This window comes from Mastacembelus armatus, chromosome 16 (assembly GCF_900324485.2).
Source record: "Mastacembelus armatus chromosome 16, fMasArm1.2, whole genome shotgun sequence".
NCBI classification, from domain to species: Eukaryota; Metazoa; Chordata; class Actinopteri; order Synbranchiformes; family Mastacembelidae; genus Mastacembelus; species Mastacembelus armatus.
Genome location: NC_046648.1, coordinates 17192375 through 17211762, shown reverse-complemented (window position 1 = coordinate 17211762; position 19388 = coordinate 17192375). Strand labels below are relative to the sequence as shown.

The 19388-nt window shown below is 39.8% G+C and overlaps 1 protein-coding gene and 2 non-coding genes across 3 annotated transcripts; all 3 read right to left on the bottom strand.

Moving 5' to 3' along the window:
- Positions 1 to 988: 988 nt before the first annotated feature.
- Positions 989 to 19384, bottom strand: ncapd2 (non-SMC condensin I complex, subunit D2). The gene is made up of 32 exons (XM_026317435.1): positions 18635 to 19384; positions 17921 to 18039; positions 17737 to 17812; positions 17593 to 17651; positions 17320 to 17495; positions 16967 to 17112; positions 16318 to 16445; positions 16076 to 16199; positions 15818 to 15965; positions 14315 to 14512; positions 14099 to 14233; positions 13930 to 14017; positions 12718 to 12925; positions 12472 to 12590; positions 11502 to 11702; positions 11192 to 11366; positions 10813 to 10897; positions 10488 to 10624; positions 8732 to 8864; positions 8295 to 8370; positions 7991 to 8206; positions 7682 to 7836; positions 6581 to 6692; positions 6313 to 6436; positions 5740 to 5895; positions 3527 to 3704; positions 3351 to 3445; positions 3082 to 3162; positions 2329 to 2512; positions 2091 to 2250; positions 1860 to 1982; positions 989 to 1296 (listed from the first exon to the last, which is right to left on the bottom strand). The coding sequence occupies exons 2-32, from the start codon at positions 18036 to 18038 to the stop codon at positions 1214 to 1216; spliced, it is 4197 nt and encodes a 1398-aa protein (XP_026173220.1). The 5' UTR covers position 18039; positions 18635 to 19384; the 3' UTR covers positions 989 to 1213.
- On the bottom strand, positions 13516 to 13815 carry LOC113136851 (small nucleolar RNA U85). Its single transcript, XR_003296302.1, has one exon. It is a non-coding gene; the product is annotated as a small nucleolar RNA U85 (small nucleolar RNA).
- On the bottom strand, positions 14741 to 15046 carry LOC113136849 (small nucleolar RNA U85). Its single transcript, XR_003296301.1, has one exon. It is a non-coding gene; the product is annotated as a small nucleolar RNA U85 (small nucleolar RNA).
- Positions 19385 to 19388: the final 4 nt, after the last annotated feature.

Sequence of the window (19388 nt, the reverse complement as noted above, 5' to 3'; positions counted from 1 at the left end):
TGTAATGACCTCCCCTCTCTGTTGGGTAAGTTACAGTCTGTCAGTGCCATCTGCTCCCTGTACCCCCTGCTGCCAAATTACAACACTAGCAGGAGATGCATGATCCAACACACTGAGCTCGAACTTCAGCAGCCTCTAATTATTTCAAGCAGATAAACCCCCGCAATTAGAAATATGTCAGACACTGGGCTGAGATTCATGTCCACTTCAATTATCAATTCAATGAATATTTTGTCTTAATTAAGAGCATCTGCCATGAGCAGAATGTGTGTGTTCAAAGCTTTCATACCGAACATACAGGATTAATCTTTGTACAGCACTAAGTTATAAACAGGGCAAATTTACTCATGTTTATGCACTTAGCATTCACTGAATACATTTAAACTCAGATTGCTGCTGCAATCATACTGTTAGCCTGTTGTCGGTAAAGTGTCTTTACATAACATATCAATCACACATACAGAAACGCACCCCCTCATCTTTTCGGAGAGGACAACGCGTGGGAGAGGGAGTAGGCGAAAAGGAGAGAGATTAGCGATGAGGGGAGTGTGTCGGGGGGTAAACTAGCGAGCATGTGATGTCAGTGAAGAGAGGAGTGCTCTAGGAAGAAAAGTAGGCAGCGGAGAGTAGGAGGAGGTGGATGGGAGAGAGAAAAGCACCAGGCGGAGAGCAGAGGGAGACCTACAAAAGAGATTGATTACAGGAGAGCATAGGCAGCCAACTAGGCAAGCGCAAAATGTGTCAGACAGAACAAGAGAAAAAAATTTGTAAATAAACATGCAGCCACATTCAGAGTTGAGGAACAGCATGAAAGTGTTTCTCATCTGCTAAAAACCTGATGACACCACATGCTATAAAAAAGGAAAAACAAAAGATGAAAATGAAGTGAAGATGCATGTAGGGCAGTAATTCTGTCTGAGCAAGCTGTGACATGCTGATTAAACACCACTGTCCAAACACACAATACAAGTAGACTTTCAAAGCCACATGTAATGATGGAATAAATTTACTTGACATAATCCAGAAGACAACAAAATCTTCACACATTTTGGAGTTTTAGTGAGTGACAGCTCAAACTGAGACAGACAGTTCATTAAAAATGTCCTGATTCTATGTTATTAGATAAGCGCCAATAAAAACATAAAGATTTAAAAAATGCAACAGTTTCAATTAAAAAATACACAAAAAAGACAAAACACTGAAGAGAAGAAAATCAGTTCCTGAGGCGAGTTCGCCTGGATGATCGGGCGATAGGTGTTGTCACTTTAGGGGTCTCACTCTCAGCCATTACAGCATCTGAATCAAAAGGGGTGAAGATGCGGTGGGATACAAAACATTAAAATTTGATTTAATGACAACACATCATGAGCCAGTTTAGCAGTGACTGTTATTGCACCCATGTACATTTTGTCAATTAATTGTTTCCAGTATTTGGTGAGGACCATTACAAAAAATGTAAAACTAAAGTATTTAAGCAAGGCATGATGTACTCAAGAAAAGTGTACTCACTACATCTAATCTCAAGCCGAATTCATCTTTGTAGATTGATTTTTCAATCAAGTCACTTTTTTTTTTTTTAAATCAAAAATATCTCCAGATGTGGGATTAGTTCTGCTGCAGTGCACCGATGAGGTACAAACTACAAACCTAAATCTTTCAAAGAGCTGCATAGTGACTCAACCGACTAGTCTAAATATACTATTGTCTATATATAATTGTCCAAGTTTATTACTGACTTGTACCCACTCCGAAACAAAAAACAAACAAAAAAAAATCCCCCCCAAAAACCAACACATTTTAGTTTACACATAATGTCCACAATTTAGGTAGCCTACAATAAATATGGAAATGCCACTCACCCTCTTCATCCTCCTCCTCCTCATCACTGCTGAACCTAATCACAGGTTTCTTAGAGTTGCGAGATTTTCGAGGAGTCACAAAACTGTCGTCACCACGGCTGGAAACTGAAGGTTTCGGTTGACCTGTGTCAAAGATGAATGTTTATTTTTTTTCCCCAACCAAAACCAACAATCTTTCAATCACATTTTTAATAAACAGGGTCCCTGAAAGTGAAACCCTCGAGGACCGACCTCTCTTGCTTCTCAGACGGGTTTTGGCAGGCAAAGGTGTATGTGTGACCGTCTTGGATCCTGCTTTTTGGTCCTCCTCCTCCATCTCAGGGCTTTCTACATTTTCCAGTCCTCGTGTGTGAACCGCAGTCAGACGCTTTTCAAACTCATCAATCTGGGGCTGGTAAAGTTACCATCAGTAAACAAATATTACATCAAAATTAAATTAAATTAATTCTTATAGGGGAGTATATTGCACCTTAAACTGGGGTTTGGCACCACGGCGGAGCTTGGCAGTGATGGACAGCAGAGGCTGGTAGACTCCAGGTTCAGTCAGCTTGTCGCTGTAACACTCCCAGCATTCTTGCAGCCTCTTAAAACCACGTTCACACATGGATAGCAGAGACAGAGATGTGGCCAAATCACCCCACTGACGCTCGGTTCTGAGAAGTAGAATGAGAGTTACAGGGATAAGAGACTAAATCTGATTAGAAGCTATGTGAGTGAAATGCTCTTCACTTGCTTTGTCAAGGATCTAGGATCCTTGACAAAGCTCTTTACTCTTGAATATGACTTTGACTTGGCATTTGGACCAAATCTCATTTCCCAGGAACCTATTTTATTTAAATTCACTTTGCGATTGTGTAATATAAAATGCCCTTCCTTGGAGCTCTGAGTATAAATTGAGTATGAGTCAGAGACTGATTGAAGTATAGCCAGGCCGACTGCTCCATCTACATTCCTCAGCTCGGGGGAAAACAGGTTACATGGGAAAAAGAAAATGAGTGAGGAAGAAGATGTTAGTGTGTTGGTGAAAGGTGAAATGAACTGTCAATCTCATTTTACACCATGAAAACACATACTAATTACACATACACCCCCCCCCAAAAAAGAAATACTGCAGGGCAGAATTATGAAATGAGCTAGTTATCGAAAAAAAAAAACAAATAAAAAAAAAAAAAACAGTCAGGTTTGTGAAGATGAGAAATAGAGGAGGTGGAGTTGTACTCACTTGGCAGTCCTAAAGCGCTGACACAGTTTCTCTACCAGAGACTCAGTCTGCCTTTCTTTGGTGATGTAGGAGAACAGCTGTCTGAAAACACCCAAAATAACAGTTTGAAACAAAGCTCTCAAATCAGCCAAGCCGTCAAGTTTCCCAAAGTTTCTTTTATGATGCGTCTGAAACCACAATTTGTCTGGAACCTGTAGGGTCCTGTATACATGCTGCTGTGGACAAAGGCAGTAGACCAATAACAAGAGTTGCAAAGTCGTACAACTCACTTCATGATGGTGTTGAAATCCTCTGAGTTCATGCCTCTCTCTGGATCGGACAGGCGACTGATAATATCTGGGAGCAGGTTGTAGATCGCATTGTCCTGATGGGGACCACAAAGCAGAGTTAGAAACTTCCCAAACTCTTCAGACTCCAGTAAGGGATCTGGATGTATGTTGTGTACCTTGGTAGCCAACTCATTGAAGAAGTTCAGGGCCATGCTGGAAATGTGCGACTCAGGGTCAATTAGCAGCACAGCCACCTCACTGACTTGACCTTTGACCTTGAGCACATCCTTAAGCACCAACTGAGTAAGAACTGTCACAGCCGTCTGCCTCACTGAAGGAACCTCATCGCTGAGCCTGGAAGAGAAGAGGATGTTAAATTACTGTCTGGTTCCCTGTCTACCCCTCTGGCAGGTCCTACAGACTCTACCCTCTTGAAGTCATAACTTAAAGTGTTAGCATGCTAACACTTGCTAATTAGCACCGATAGGAAAATACTTTTTTTTTTTTAAAACCATAACTGGATATTAACCAAAAATTAAATTTGAATTTGTCCCAATCAAAGCTCAAACATCTATTTTCACAAGCAGCTTCTTACTATGAGTGGTCCTATGTTAACATAATTTCCCCTCTCCAAGTGAATAGATTCTGCACATCACAGATGTCTGTATTGGTCTCATCTTTTTCACTGATTTGAAGGGGATGGGAAAAAGGTTACATAGTTGTGAATTTGTTAGAGCTTATCAACATATGAATCGAAATATATCTATGATGTCTTCTGCTGTGTCAGTAAAATGTGACCAAATGTGAAAACGCACTCAGCAGAAAGCTTTACCCAAGGGGAAGCCTCATTGTGACAGTGAAAGGGAACACCAAAGCCCAATGCTTAGAAACATGAATGCCCAAGCTGAATGTACAACATTGTACTGACATTTTACACACTTAAATGTTTGATCTGCAGATGGTGCCAAAGAAAAGGTTAGTGGATTCCTCCTAAGAAGACAGTACCAAACGTCCATCCAGGAGTTGTTCAGACTGACCAATACAGCCATTCCAATAACCACTACGCTGGTGTGGCTAAAACGTGGGTGGAAGTAAAATGCCTTGCCACCTGTGTATTTGTTACTTTACCATCCTACTCAATTTACATTTCTGTAAAGATTTGGAATTAGCCAGAATGTTACAGAAACCAACAACTGTCACAACCTCAGCTAAACAAATGGCTTTGGACAGGCTGTGGCAGGGCAATCCAATATCATTCTGAGACTAATTTAAATTTACCCTCACCCAAAGACACTGAACAAAAGAAACTCATTAGCCATTTCTTGTTTACACCAGAGAGCAGGACTCCTGGCAGAGGATCAGACACTTGTACATGGCACTTCAACATGCCAGTGTAGGGGCTTACAACAGTAATGAACATGGTAATGAATTCTTAATGCGCTTATCAGGACGCTCCAGGGCAGCAGCCTTGAGAACAGTGGAGGTGTTGGTGTGTGGGAGACAATTAGGGAACAGTATGAAATGCTTATCAGGTAGAAAACACTAGGAGGGCAATGAGAAATTATGAAAAGGACAGAATGTTTTACATGTCTGAAACGCCTCAGTATGAGAGTTTTAAAAACCTTATAATTAAAACTGCACTGCACCAAAAAGATCAACGTTAGAGTCTAAGTTGGCTATGGGGAACCACTGTCTCTACTGGTACAGCAGAAAAACAGAAATGAAGTGTTTTTAAAACAAAGGTGCACCTACATTCACAAGCCCTTGTAGAACCTCTGACTTCACCCAAAATTAGTCCCTTCTGCTCATTCAATTGCTCTGTATAATTGCAACACACTAGTTAGTGGTTCTAGTGAGTCTGTAACACACCAGTAATTAAGCTGTTGGTTGTCTAAAAGTGCCCCTGTCTGATGTGGCCGAAGGCTCCACCCCAGTTCATGAATGTGGGTGGGTTTTCTAAAAGTTGTGAAGTGCTTGCCTGTTCCCATGGTAACCAGAGGTCAGGATACAAACCAGATATTAGAGTTTGCCAACAGATCATCTCAAAGTTTGTGTCTATTAAAAAGTTGGGATGGAAACAGTAAAGTTTTCCCATCATATGGCTCAGTGGAGCATTGTGACAGTGGCAACACTTCAGTAGCTGGGAGAAAACAACACACTGAGAGGTGGTGGTGGGATCTGGATGATGATGGCTCAAGTGTACAAGCATAAAAGGAATGCTGGCTGAGATGAAACGTCATTTACAGCACACCCACTCAGCTGAGCCATCAGGCGTAGGTTGTTCTTTACAATATTAGGTGGTAAAAAACAAATCTACACATTATTAAGGTAAAGTGCATCTAAATGACCATCCCATATTAATATCTAATAAAATATGTCATTACATTACCTGGTGTAGAGATTCTGTGTCCAGGGCTCTAAAATGTTTGGGAAACGCACAGTGAGGTCTCCAAGGGCTATTAGGGCATTAGCCCTGACAACCGGAAGAGCAGAGCGCTCCAGCATTGTGAACATGAGACGGATATTATCTTCACACACCGATGGACTGACAAGGGATAAAAGAAACATAAAAGTTTTTCCAGAAATTCAGCTCATTCCATTTAATATAATATGTAAAAGTGTAAATCTTTTCAACTATTTGTTAGTTTCCCAATTAAGTAATTTATGGTTTGGCAAAAAAAAAAATTTTCAGAAAACTGTTAAACTTGCTTGTTTCCAAAAGCACACTTGTTTGTGTTGGGGTTTAAATCTCATTTGAAACTGTGTGGGTTCTCCCTGGATACCCCATTTTTTTGAATGAACCATGTCTCTATGGGGATAAGTATAACTACGCCAGCAAAACACAGCATAACAGACAATGGAACCCCTCACTGCAGTGATCAATAATTCAGGTTTTTCCTTTAATTTGTCACCATTTTGTATATGTATGGTGAAAGAGCAAGTGAATTGACAACGTATTTACCTTATCATCATGTACTGAGAGAGTGCTAGACAGGCAGCAGTAGTGAGCTGGGGGTGGGAATAGCGTCCTGGGGAGCTGCAGACTTTCACCAGCAGGGGAAGGAATGCACACAGCAGGTTTTCCTCTAACAAAACAGAGGGTGGGAGAAGATGTTTAATATATAAAGAGTTGGCAGCACCAAACCTTACGTAAACAACAGAACTAGAAGAATGGATTTTAAATTCAGCTCAATGTGTGGAAGAAAAACAATAGATGAGGTCTTTATTACCTGCTAGTAATTCCGTCTCACAGATCTTTCTGATGAGTTCAGCCTCTGTATCTTCAGCCGAGGCACCGATCAAACCAAGCTCCTCCTCCATAGCACTCTCACTGGCTGCTTGCTGTTTTTTTTGTAAAAAACAAAAACAATGTTGATCAGAAACTATCCCATTCAATACATTCTAAAAAGTATCATGGGTAAGTTTACTAATTGTGCAATCAGACTATATTATGCTTCTCATTAACATCTATGGGGACTGCTCACTTCTAACCACAAACTGACTGACCTTCTTGACCTGCTTCTTAACACAGTTAAAACAAGTTTATAACAATCTAAAATGCACAATTCAGCATGTATTTGTCTTTTAGAAAATATTGTTTATTTATACTGTTATTATTCTGTAAGTACATGTTGAAATAACATGTTTATTCTAATGAGATTATGCTGCAAGTTCAAGTCCAAATTATAAAATTTATTGCATGTCACTTTGTTTTCTTCCTTTTCTCCTATTTGAGAAAAAATGTGAGAAATTAAATTAGTACTAAAAAAAACTTCTAATGCAAATTAAGGAGACATTTATCTCCCTGTTCCCTGATGAGCTGAACAATTATGAGCCATCAATCATCTGACTGTGTCACCAAAATAAATCTCATCAAGTGATCCTGCTGTGCTTCAGTCTGATTGAAAAAATTGTTTTAATCACATTGGGGGTACTTTTGGATTTATTTGAAACAAAGTGTTAGCAGAAGCTCTGTTAGAAAGCTTAAACTGACATTTAAGATCTGCCAACTCTTAAAAATGCCTAATCTATAATATATATATTTCTTCAGACAGTCTAACAAAAAGAAAAAAAGGGAAACTAATGCAAACTAATCACATCATGAGGTAAAAATTTAGGTCTGGGATGTAGCCGAATGTCATCTGGGATTGGCTACAGCACAACCACGATCCTCAACAGGATAAACTGAGGGACGTAGTTGGAGGAAGGAAACTGACATTTATAAAAAAAAAAACCTTTGCTTTAGCTAATATATTATTATTTTTTCAAGGCCACAGTACTGGATTGTTTCACACTGTTGTCCAGCATACAAGTCTTTGCAGCCTCATTACCTTAGTTTTGCTGGATGGACCCTTCTCCTCCCTCTCTTCTGTCTCTCCTCTCCTCCTCCGCAGCTCAGCACTCACACTGCGCTCAAGGTGAGACACCTGCCAGAAAGCCACACAGCCACACAGAGCCAACAGCTGGGCCAGACATACACAGTTCACTGCAGGAGAGAAAAACATGGATGCATGGTTAAGAGTACGCTGAGAAAATTGAGAGCACTAAGACTGGTTAGGAAGCGTCAGTGCAGACGGATTACACCAGTGCCAAGTCAGATTACACCTAACAATACTGAAGTCTTTTTTGATGGTACTCACCTTGTTCACCTTGCTCACTGGACTTTTGAGACACTTCAGACATTTGGTCAGTATTCTTGGTGACTTCCGCACCTTCTGCAATTTGATCAAGTAAGAGGCGAGCACTGCGCTGAAGCAGCCGGGAGCACAGCTGGTCAGGCGATTCAGCCAAGAAATAGATGAGACGTACAGCCTGTTCCATGAAGCTCTGCCAGTACGGGTCTTCCATCACCACACCTGGAGCAAGTATCAATAGGCAGAGTCATAAGAAAACCACAAGTTGTGCAGGATTAAACAGAAACACAGAACATAGCTCAGCATTTACCTTCAGCGATGGCCTGTGTGAGGCAGGTGAAGAGCTGATGGTCCTGAGGCAGCCTGAATGGAGCACTTTTTGATTGCTGGTAGAATTAATGTAGTTCATGGTGTTAAAGTTGTACAGAACCACTGCATTTTTACAGGCTATACCGTGAACTGGGTTGACATTTTTAATGATCATAAAAAAAAATAAAATAAAATCTGATATTATGAAGAAGCCTTATTTGGAAAAGGAAATTTTTCTTTTATGTTAATTTATCAAAAAGTTATTTCTGAGGTAGTGTTACACAAGACAAATATATTTTGAGCATTATGAGTAAATCAACTTTTTCAAGAAAAGTTTCTGTACGTAAAACAAACTCCGCAATCAACAGATTGAAGTCGATGAAGCTCACTAGTCATCAAGAAATTATTAGAATCAAACAATGGCTTATGACATCTTACCCTAACATGGTCAGTGATGTTGCAGATGGTGATAACCGTGTCTCTAGCCAGAAGGAAGTCTTCAGTAACTTTTTCTCCCAAAGCGACAGAACAAAGTGTGTCCAAATTACTGAGAACCACCTCCCTCTCTGCCCTGTTACATTCACACACACAGAAAAAAGACATTTTTACAAAGAGGTATGAGGTATATATTTTTTAATTTGATTATGCAACATGAAGTTAAAACATCTCTGCCCTACACCACCCTGACCACTGTGTTCTGGCCCTAGTAGTGCTAGGCTGCTGCCAAGTTAATGTAGGTAGGAGGATGGGTTAGAAGAAGCACATAAGATTTAATAGGTTATGAATGCTGCGGACTGGATGAAGAGAGGCAGCAGTGTGGGTGGACTGCAGATAGTCTGTCTTTACTCTCTCGCTTGCTCTTCCCTACAGCAATGGCAGGCTTTGAGGTAGGTAGAGAGAGTGCATGTATGCATGTTTTTTTTCTATGAACTACACCAGCAAGAAACCTAGTAATATGGTTGTGACTTTGATTGCAGTGAAAAGGAGCCAAGGCTGAGCTTATACTCTGAGTAATGAAAGGATTTACTGAATGTCAAGAGGCTGAGGCATGACCAAAATGTAAAAGGAAATATGTTGAGGAATACTGAAGATTTTACATATTTTTTTAAAAAGGTTTTAACTCAATTTTGATCACACAGATCTAACAAATAACAGATTGAACTTGATGAACTTGATCTTAAATTCCAGTTTACATCTGTATGAAATCATAGTTTGTATCAGGATGTCAAAAGCTTAGGTTTGAGAAAGGAGGGACCTAGGTGGTGAACCCTTCTACCATGACGTGTTGGACTGAGTGGGGGGGGGGGCCGCAAAAACACTAAATTATAATCAGTGCAATTAAAATAGTATTTTTAAATTTAAAAATAAATTGAGATTTATGGTGAATGTTTTTGAGAAGTTATGATATTGCAACTTCTATATTATTTGGGATTACTGGATTCTTCCACCTAACTAAGCATGTGAGTAAGTGCAATTTACTTTATTCCCATAGTCCTGCTGTGTTTCATAATTAGGACCAGCATACAAGTCTCATTCAAACAAGTTATAAAAATAAATACATTAAAAAAAAACAATTGTATTTTCACACCTACACAAACTATAACAGGAATATAATAAGATTTTACCAGAGGAAAACACAATTGCAATTTGCCAGGTTGCTGGTGAGATGGACTGCTTAGTGTTACAGAAACAGTATGACTCAGTCTGATATTTGCCATGCACCTTTCTCTCACAGTAAACAAATAAGTATGCACAACACCTTCAAACACTACCACAACAAAACAATGTTGCTCAAGTTGCCTGTTAGAAAATTAAGAGGCCATAGACCACGATGCTTAATTATCATACAACTTGGCACATTTGTTTTGGTTGACATCTCCACCTACTCTACTGCACTGCATATTGGTAAGAACACAACATGAACAGATTGAGAAGGTGAACAAACAACAAACTGATGTGATTTATTAGCATTCTAAACTCAGATCAAAATATGAGTAATTTGTGACTTTTTGTCCCTCAGAGGATTTACCACCATGGACTGCATTAAACGTACAACAAAATGCATGTGAACACCGTCTTACTCAGAAGGTGGGGTGAGGTCACTTTGGCAGAACTTGCCACTCTGCTTTCAAGGGGCAGCCAAACACAAGAAATTAAGTTTTAAGGAGCATACTGAAGGTGGTGTGTGCCTTACCGCGCAGCCATGCCGAGCATTAACACAGCAGCTCGTCTGTGCAAGGCAGAGGTCTCTCTTTTTCCAGTAAACCTCTCCCACAAGATCTGCACTACAATGGACTGGAGATTGGTTCCACTGCTAAAGAACTCCTGCACCTACAGAGACACGTTTGAAGGGACACAACCAGTATGCTTTACAAAAAAGTATTTAAGTCTAAAATGCAGTAGACAACTCTTGACTTACAGTGCACATTTTGTGGTCTTTCAATATTCTGTCCAGTTGTGCTTCTTTAACCATCAGAACAAGAAATGAGCCATATGAAAGTAATAAGACAACTACTCACTATCTCCTCAAGACACTGAATTGTTCCCAGTGATGCATCAACCATCAGTTCAGAGAGACTGTCCACAAGAGCCTGGGCTTTCATTCTAACAGACAAAAAAAAAATCATGTACAAGTGTTTTTAGATATTATTTGCATTACACTGGTATTTTCCAATCATTGTGGCACACTTTTGACTCTGTATCCTCAACAATGCACTAAAGACATTTATCAAGTACGATTACATACCACAAATGAATGAGACATACACTATATATTAGTTACATTTATATTAGTTGTACCAGAAAGCCAGGCAACCCTGTTACTGTGGTACTCTGTTACTGTAACCCTGAGAGAATAGAGTTCATAAGGACCCAAGGGTTACAATAAGTTATACAAACCTGACGGTGTCTCCTCGAGGGTTCAGATAAAGGCGCCTATAGGCTTCAACAACAGCATCTTTAATTGCAGCGTCAGTTGACCAGACCAGAGGCAACATCTTCCGCACTCCAATGACAGAGTTGGCAACACTGAACTCGCACACCGTTACACAAAACTGCACAGCCTCCTGTACCACTAACACACAAAAGACCTTTGTTGTTGAATGTACCAGTGAATTCAAGCATTACATGGAAATATTGTGTATTTCCATGTAATGCTTGAAGTTTAGTTAGGTTTGAGTTTTTAACTTAGACAAATACTGTTTTCTACCTGAAGTGGTTTTCCAGTAGAGCATAGTGTTGATAACAGAGATTGCTCTCTCCACTTGTAAGGCAAATGTTTCTGTGTCTCTCAGATACTGCACCAACATCTCCTGTTTCTTTAGCTCCCCATCATCGCCCTGTTTCTCTCCATCTTTCTGTGGGGTTGGTGGCAAATTTTGGCTAAGCTCAGTGGTGTCCTCATCAGAACCTAAGGAAGACATCAGGGGCCATACATGTAAAGTTAATTGGTATAAAGGAATACAGAATAATTCCAACCAATAAACCACCTTTTGTAACCTATTGCCAGAAAGAAAAAAAAAAAAACACACACAAAAAAAAAAAACAGGTTTGACATTTATAATTCAGTAGCCACTGGTATGAAATGCTTCAAATAGGCTGCATTTATTGATCTTCATGACATATTATGTAAGTGCAATTTAACTAAATAATGATCTCCCTTTCTTAACTGCTAATATATCTGGCACAATATTGGAAGCCTAGAAACATCGTGTGAACACATTAGCAAGAAAAGAAATGCTTAGATGTGAACAGGCATTTCACATTTCTCAATTCAAGCATTATGAAAGAAGTTCATCAAGTGATTTGAACGAGTTACTAATTTCTATTATGTAATGATAGTAAATTTTGGTAGTACTGAACACAGTGATCGTGACATAGCTGCTCAACTGCAGCATAGTGTTGGTGGGGGTTATGTGTCATAATCAGTCATGTAGTGTTATGAAATACATTACGAATAAGGCAGCTAGTTCAGATAGCTCTAAAGTACACCGTAACACATGCTGGTGAAAACAGTCAGTTTTAATGAACTAACACTGAAAAATAATGTGACATGAACTTCCTCCAAAGAATCAAATCTTAAATGTGTTCAGACTAGTTTCCATAAAGGTTCACAGCAGAAGGCAATTTAGATGAGTATCTGGATAGAAAGCACCCAGTGAAATGAGCACATGCTTCACCTTTGAAAATCAGAGCTAGTGTATCCAGTACAGTCTCTGAAGTGAGAGTCGAGAGAGAAGAAAACATCTCAGATTCAGGGAAGCAGCTGTGAGCTCTTACACAGAGGCGAACAGCATTCCTGGAGAGGGGGAAACACAAAAGAAACCTCATACATTGTTGTCTAATTGACAATGGGAGTGTGGGAGGGGGGATCCTACAGGTCAACCTACAGGTTTATCCAGACCAACACTGGTGATTAGCATCACCTGTATTTGTTGACACGAAGATACTGCGCAATCTTCACTGCAGTTGCCCTGTCATCTTCTGCCTCCTTTTCTTCCTCCACATCCATGTCTTCATCGTCGTCCTGTTGCTGCTCCTCTGCTTTGTTTGTGGGCTCTAGCTCTGTCCTGACAGTGATGAGCAGCTCAGGCTTCATGGCGGCCCACAACTCAGATGCTTTAATCACTGCCACTGACAGGAGGGAATGGAAAAAAAATAAACTAATCCAGTGAGGATGAGATCAGAGTTATAAAACAAGATTTCAGAGAATCAACAAAAGATTTAAAAAGGGGAATCAAATGTATAGCAGAAGTATAACAGAATTTAAACATTTAAATTCAACAGCCAGTTTTCATGACATTAAAGACCCACATCATGAAGCTGGGCTCTACAGTGCCCCTGGTGGATCACTGTATTCCACAATTAATAGTTTTTCATCTCGACTCAGCCCCCTGTGCACTCTCATTCTTACATGGTGATGATTTGTCACTGTATTAACAGGGACATACATTGCATCAAACTCAGCACCCCTGTTTTCACACTGAGCTGTGTAACCCAATAACAGGAAGGCATTACATCATATGATGAGTTGTAAACAGCAAGGCTGACTCCAATAAATCCAATATGTTTGACATGATGAAAGGAAAGGCTCAGGCAGTGACAATAAAATGACTCAGGATCAAAAAGAGCCTTCCAGTAAAGGTGGGAGTGATGAAACAAATGTTTCCAATAGTAATGTAAAGAGTAATGATCATGTTGAATTCAAATGAGTTTCTGAAATTGGCCCTCAGATTACCAAAGAAACAACTCACAGCTGACTGAACAGTGACGAGAGCTGGGTAAATCTTGCCTCTACACACGTACACGTGCGCACACACACGCGCGCTGTCAGCTTTATCCCCCTGGTTACTCCACTGTAACTTTAAAGGAATAATGTGGGTCAAGCCAAGTTACTGTAGGCAGGCCCTTACAGCAGAGCAGGAATACTCCTCTGCACTGCCAAGATTACCTGCCCATCAAGACAAAGAAGAACCCAACTCTCATTCAGTAAGCTCATATTCGCCTTGGTCTCATCCCTGGGCAAAATATGAATTGGCCATGAAAATAAATAAAGTGAAGCTGCATTTAAAGAAGATCTTTAAAAAAGAAAAAAAGAAAAAAAAAAAAAAAAAAATTAAGGATGACAGTTTGTTTACCAGGTGCTTTCCCCTCCAGTTTCTCCTTCATCATTCTGAGTTTGGCCATCTCTTTCTCCAAAGGTTTCTTCAGATCTGCACTGCTCAACTGGAAAAAACAAGAACAAATTCCAGTGAGACTAAAATCTTGTCTGCTATTCTTTGTCTAAATCATGCTGGTTTGAGCTACCTTGCAGCTGTAGGGGTTTTGTGCAATAAAGGCAGCCAACAGCTGTATAGCACTCTTCACTACATTTATAGATTTGTCCATCAGTCGGCCCACAGCAAGCTCCATCACCTCATTGAATCTAGAAAGGGGCAGTGCCTAAATACATAAGAACAATTTCAATTATTAAGATGAACTTTTACATCATGAGCTCAAAATGACAATTTAAAGAAATCTCACTTTGCTGTTGACAATTCGTGTGTAGACCTGCAACACACGCGTTCTGACATGGGAGTGTGTGTCATGCAGATGTTCCTGCAGTGTATCAAAGAAGCGATCACGATCAGCTTTACCAGACTCATCTAGCCCATCACCACACAGGACCCGCACAAGGATTTCTCCCAGTACTTCACACACAGCAACACGCATTGTGTGGCTCTGAAAAAGTGCAGAATAGAGACTTAGGTTGAGACTAAGAACGCTATTGTGTCTGTAAAATACTGTAGTTTCTCCAGTAATTCCAAAATGCTGAATAAGGAATCGTGTTGTTGAATTTTCATAGAAATCATCACAGCAAAAATGACAGAGCTCACACAGGAGCATAAGAACTACTGAAGGAAACAACCCAGGAGAAAACTGTTTGTGTTGAGTCCAGATGAGTTTCTCTGCCCTCAGATTACCAAAGACAAAACTCACAGCTGACTGAACAGCAAAGAGCTGGGTGAACTTCATGCCTTTTACACATGTACACACCACACACACACAACACACACACTGTCAGCATCTTCCCAGCAATTACTCCATTGTGACTGTAGAGGAATAATTTGGGTTGAGCCAAATCACTGTAGGCAGGCCCTTACAGCAGAGCAGGAATCCTCCTCTGCACTGCCAAGATTACCTGCCCATCAAGACAAAAGAAGAACCCAACTCTCGCTCAGTAAGCTCATATTTGCCTTGGTCTCATCACTGGGCAAAGCATGAACGAAACACAAAGAAAAATAAATGTTGACTATGTGTTCTTACGTGAGTAAGGCATAACAGTGCTTACCAGACCTGCATAACTGATACAGCATGGCTGTGTCAAAATATCAGCACGCATGACAAGCAAGAGGAAAGGTGGGGCAAGTAAAATGGCAAACATTGATCTATAAATCCATTACGTTTTTAAAATCATATGCAAAAACTTAATCGATAAGCCCCTGCCTTGTCTTGAAATCTGTGACCAGTGGTTTGTGAAGAACAAAATACTGCTAGCACATGAAGAAACATGCTCAATAAAAACACATAGGTCTGGTCCTTCTATTCTGTTCTTTTGCCATCTGTTTTATTGTGTGTTGACATTACTGCACAAGCCAATATCAATCATGGACAATGCCAAGTCTTGACAGTAATAGAAAATGAGATTTATGAATCTCATAATTTGCCAAGTCCTCCTCAGACTACCTGAAACTACTACCTGAAAGTCAGGAATGGCAAAGGGCAGTGACCTACGGGGAAAAGAATTTGCCAACACAATCGAGCAATATGTGTGCGCTTACATGAGGTTCTTTGCATTAGTAGCCCTATTGCTCACCATATGAAGCAGTTGTTAATATTAAATGTTACTCTTATACACAAAGCTACAACTGAAGAGTAATGTGGCAGCAATTTTATAATGATCCAAGGACACTAGTTTCCCCATTCATGAGTAAGTTGTGTGTTAATTCAATGTTAGCTGGATAAATATGTTCAGTTATACAATACCTCTCCTTCCAGGTGAGTGATAAGCACGCTAATGTTGGGAATCATTAATTCAGGAACCAGGGTGCTGAGTTCAGAGAGGAAGGAAGCAAAGGCTTTGACCCCTGAACCCTCTCTACCTAGTTCCTCACTTGACTTCTGACCAATCTCCCTGTAGGAAGAGAAAAACAATTTTGTCTTATGTCAAAACCTGGTCATTTGCAGCCAAAGAATCCTAGCCACCCAAACAGATGCACAAAGAGAGAAATAATGTATACTGGCCTGATTACTTCTCCTACGATAGCTCTGACTCCATATTCTGCACTCCAAACAGACACCGCCTGGGCAAACACGGACGACAACTGCTCGAAGTGTTGCATCAACTGGATCACCTTCACACCTATACCTGGGTTTAGAAGAAATATACAAAATAAAAATTTTGTTACATCCCCAAATTCAAAGATGACCAGTTCTCTCAGTTATAAAACTAGCACAAAGGTTCTGCATATGCATGAAGGACTAACCCATGATATGATTGTACTTCTTGATCAGCACCCCCAGTAGGTGGATTATACAATCCCTGGTGGGTTTGCTCTTGACATGGCTGATTGTTGGGTTCTCAAGTAGTTTGTAACAGCAGAAGGTCACACAGCTATGAGAAGAAAGGCACAGAACATAAAATTAAAACTTTGTTCATCATGGGATTTGCAAAAATATGGATTCAAAAGAAACTTTAAGCAGTCTAAATAAGGCTTTGTACCACTCAGAACAACTAGCAGAAATTTACACACACAATGTTTCTGATGGCTATTGAGGTTACCAACAGAAAATGTGTTTGAAGTCTGCTCTCTAGGTAATAGTTAAAGTTTAGAGAATTATTTATATTTATAAATAAAGCACTAAAAACTGTTACTCTATCCATTAGGAAACATACTTGCTAGGATTGTAAGAAAACGTTCACAACAGGAACAGTAATTTAACATAGTACCAAGATCATATTACTGTATTATATTGTAGGGGGCATTGTTAATGAAAAGTTAAAGATCATTTTCATGCAAGCTACAGTGTTATCAATGCCGTGAAGAGACCAGGAGAAGAAGGGCATTTAACTGAACTGAGAAAGCCAAGCCTGATTTAGTACTAATAAATAGAGGTTCCAAGACAGCATAATACCGGATGAACTCTTCCTCCACCAGGGAGAGGCTCCAGAGGGAACGGATATCCAGCTGGAGCAGCTGAATAAGGGCCTGCAAGACCTTCTCTCGCTCTGAGTCCCAGTGCAGGAATCCTTCTCCTCCAGCTTTGCCTTTCTTACCACCCTGTGCAAGACAGAAAATAACTTGTTACTTCAATCAGTTCAGGTTCACAGATACCGCACAAAAAGAGCCCTCTAAGTTAGACAATAACATTAACCCAACAACTCGCCATGATCTCTCCCGAAGGCATTTGCAATTGCTGAAAAAAGAAAGATTCACTGTCACAGAGATCCAAAAAGGAATTCTTAGCTATGCCATTAATAACCATACCTTCCCAGATGCTGTGACAACATTTTGTCTATAGGAGAAACTCTCAAGGGTCTCTGTGAGTTTGCAGAGTAGAAAGACACTCATTTTAACTGCATTAAGCTTCTCTTTGCGCTCTGCAGCTGAGATAGAGGTGGAGGCGAGGACTGTAGGCAGGGTCACAGCCAGGCCACTAACCACTTGAAAGAGAGAGATAGAGAGAAAAGGAGACAATAAATGGTCTGCCCAGTACATCAAGGTCGTATTTAAATACTCAAGCATTAAAAGAGGTCTGACCTTGTACTAGTAATTCCAGAGTATCCTCTTTCACAACCAGGTCCAATGAGTTGCAGTGCCTTTAAAAAGTAAAGATAACTAACTGTACTTATAAATTTCTTAACAGCAAAAGACAAGAGCAGGCTAAGCTTGATCAACACTTACTGTAACACGCTATAGCCTGTGTCAAAGTGTTCCAGTATACACAAAGGGCCCTGGCTTCTCAATGCTGCCTTGAATTCTATGTTAAAGAGGCAAAACCCTTATGTCACATCAGTTTGAATAAAAATTTCAGACAACAAAAAGTTCTACAATTTACCCAATTTACATAATCTACTTCACTACTTACTACTGAGATAGGGGGGCAGCTGTTTTGGGGAGACCACATCTTGGACAACGTACTGGTTAACTTCCCCACTCTTCACCAAGTCTCCCACACAAACAGGCACAAAGAAATCCCAAGACATCCTACCATCAAGACAAAAAGTTTACTGGCATCATTAATTAAACCACTTCATAAATTCATACTTTAAAACTCGTAGAGAAGTATGTTTAGAAGCGTTAGTACTTAAACTTTTGGACTTGTATTAATTTCAATACTATCTAACTCTAACAGTTGCCGCAGATTACAAGAACATCTAATAATATAAGTTATCTACCGCAACCGGGATCCATGTAACGCTAAACAACCACAGCAGCTACGAAACACGATTTAGCTAAAACTTTTGTAACTAGTAAGATTTAACTTTAAGCCTTTTAATAGCATTACCATTACCGTTTAGCACAGTTTGGTCAAAAAACAGTCAAGGACTGTAGATTCTCTATAAAAAAAAAAAATAATAATAAAAAAAAAAAAAAAAAGGTAACGAGCCTTATAGTCAAGCTGGAAGTTACCAGTTGGGTAACTAAGAGCTTTGTTGTTAATGACGCTAGCCAGACAAGCTAACTAGGATAGATAACGTTAGAATTATAGTTACGCGTTAACGCTAGTGTGTAAGTAAAACAACTGGAGCTACACTAAGCAAACAACTTTTACAAAGCCAGAAATTGAATTAACGCTCACCTGTAACACTTGCACTCCCGTTAACCACAAACTCGACCTGTAGAAACCAAAAACGCCGTCTGCTCTTTCCACCGTCTGCAAACGGCTCGATTCAAATTTGTTCAGACATCGCGCCAAAACTAAACACTCTGACGTCATATATATGCGCCTGCTGTGCGCCAGAGTTTGACCCAACATCACCACCTAGTGGAAAACCAAGAACACTATAGCAAAATGCAGATTCCTCATTATTCGGAAATTATACAGAATAACGAAAGGCACAGAAAAATTGACCACCCTGGCAAGTGTTTTTGAGGTAGTAGCTGTATTCAAATGATTGACACACAATCACTCCCTCTCCTCTGTACCAAATATTTCAGCTACATAAATGAGAATACTTTTCACAAAATGTCTTCTTTTCTATACAGCACTCAATCGAATGTTAAAATGAAATGGTTTAACTCATTACTACGTGTAACTAATACTGAGAGGATGCAGCATTTTTCTTCATATTCTTTTGCCGTCTTGTTAAACTTTTAAAAAATAAAACTAGTGTTTCAGGGATAACCACAAGACCTTAAGCATACAGCAAATTAAAAAAAATCTATGGCCAAACTGTCTTCAGAAAAAATATTCATAGTCATATATGTGAATACAGTATAAAGTATCATGGAGAAGTGAACTGTTAAACCTTAAGGGGCAGGTGTAGTGTTCATTATTCACTCATAAAACAAAATGTAAAAAAAAAAAAAAAGTCACAATAAGAGCACCAAAG

What these genes read in the sequence shown, in the direction of transcription:
- ncapd2 (XM_026317435.1), bottom strand. Translation starts at nt 18,038, where the DNA reads ATGTCTTGGGATTTCTTTGTGCCTGTTTGTGTGGGAGACTTGGTGAAG. An exon ending in ACTGGAGGGGAAAGCACCTG is followed by an intron (nt 12,926 to 13,929) that starts GTAAACAAACTG and finishes CCCTCCTGTCAG; the next exon opens with TGGCAGTGATTAAAGCATCT. An exon ending in CAGCGCTTTAGGACTGCCAA is followed by an intron (nt 2,513 to 3,081) that starts GTGAGTACAACT and finishes TCTACTTCTCAG; the next exon opens with AACCGAGCGTCAGTGGGGTG.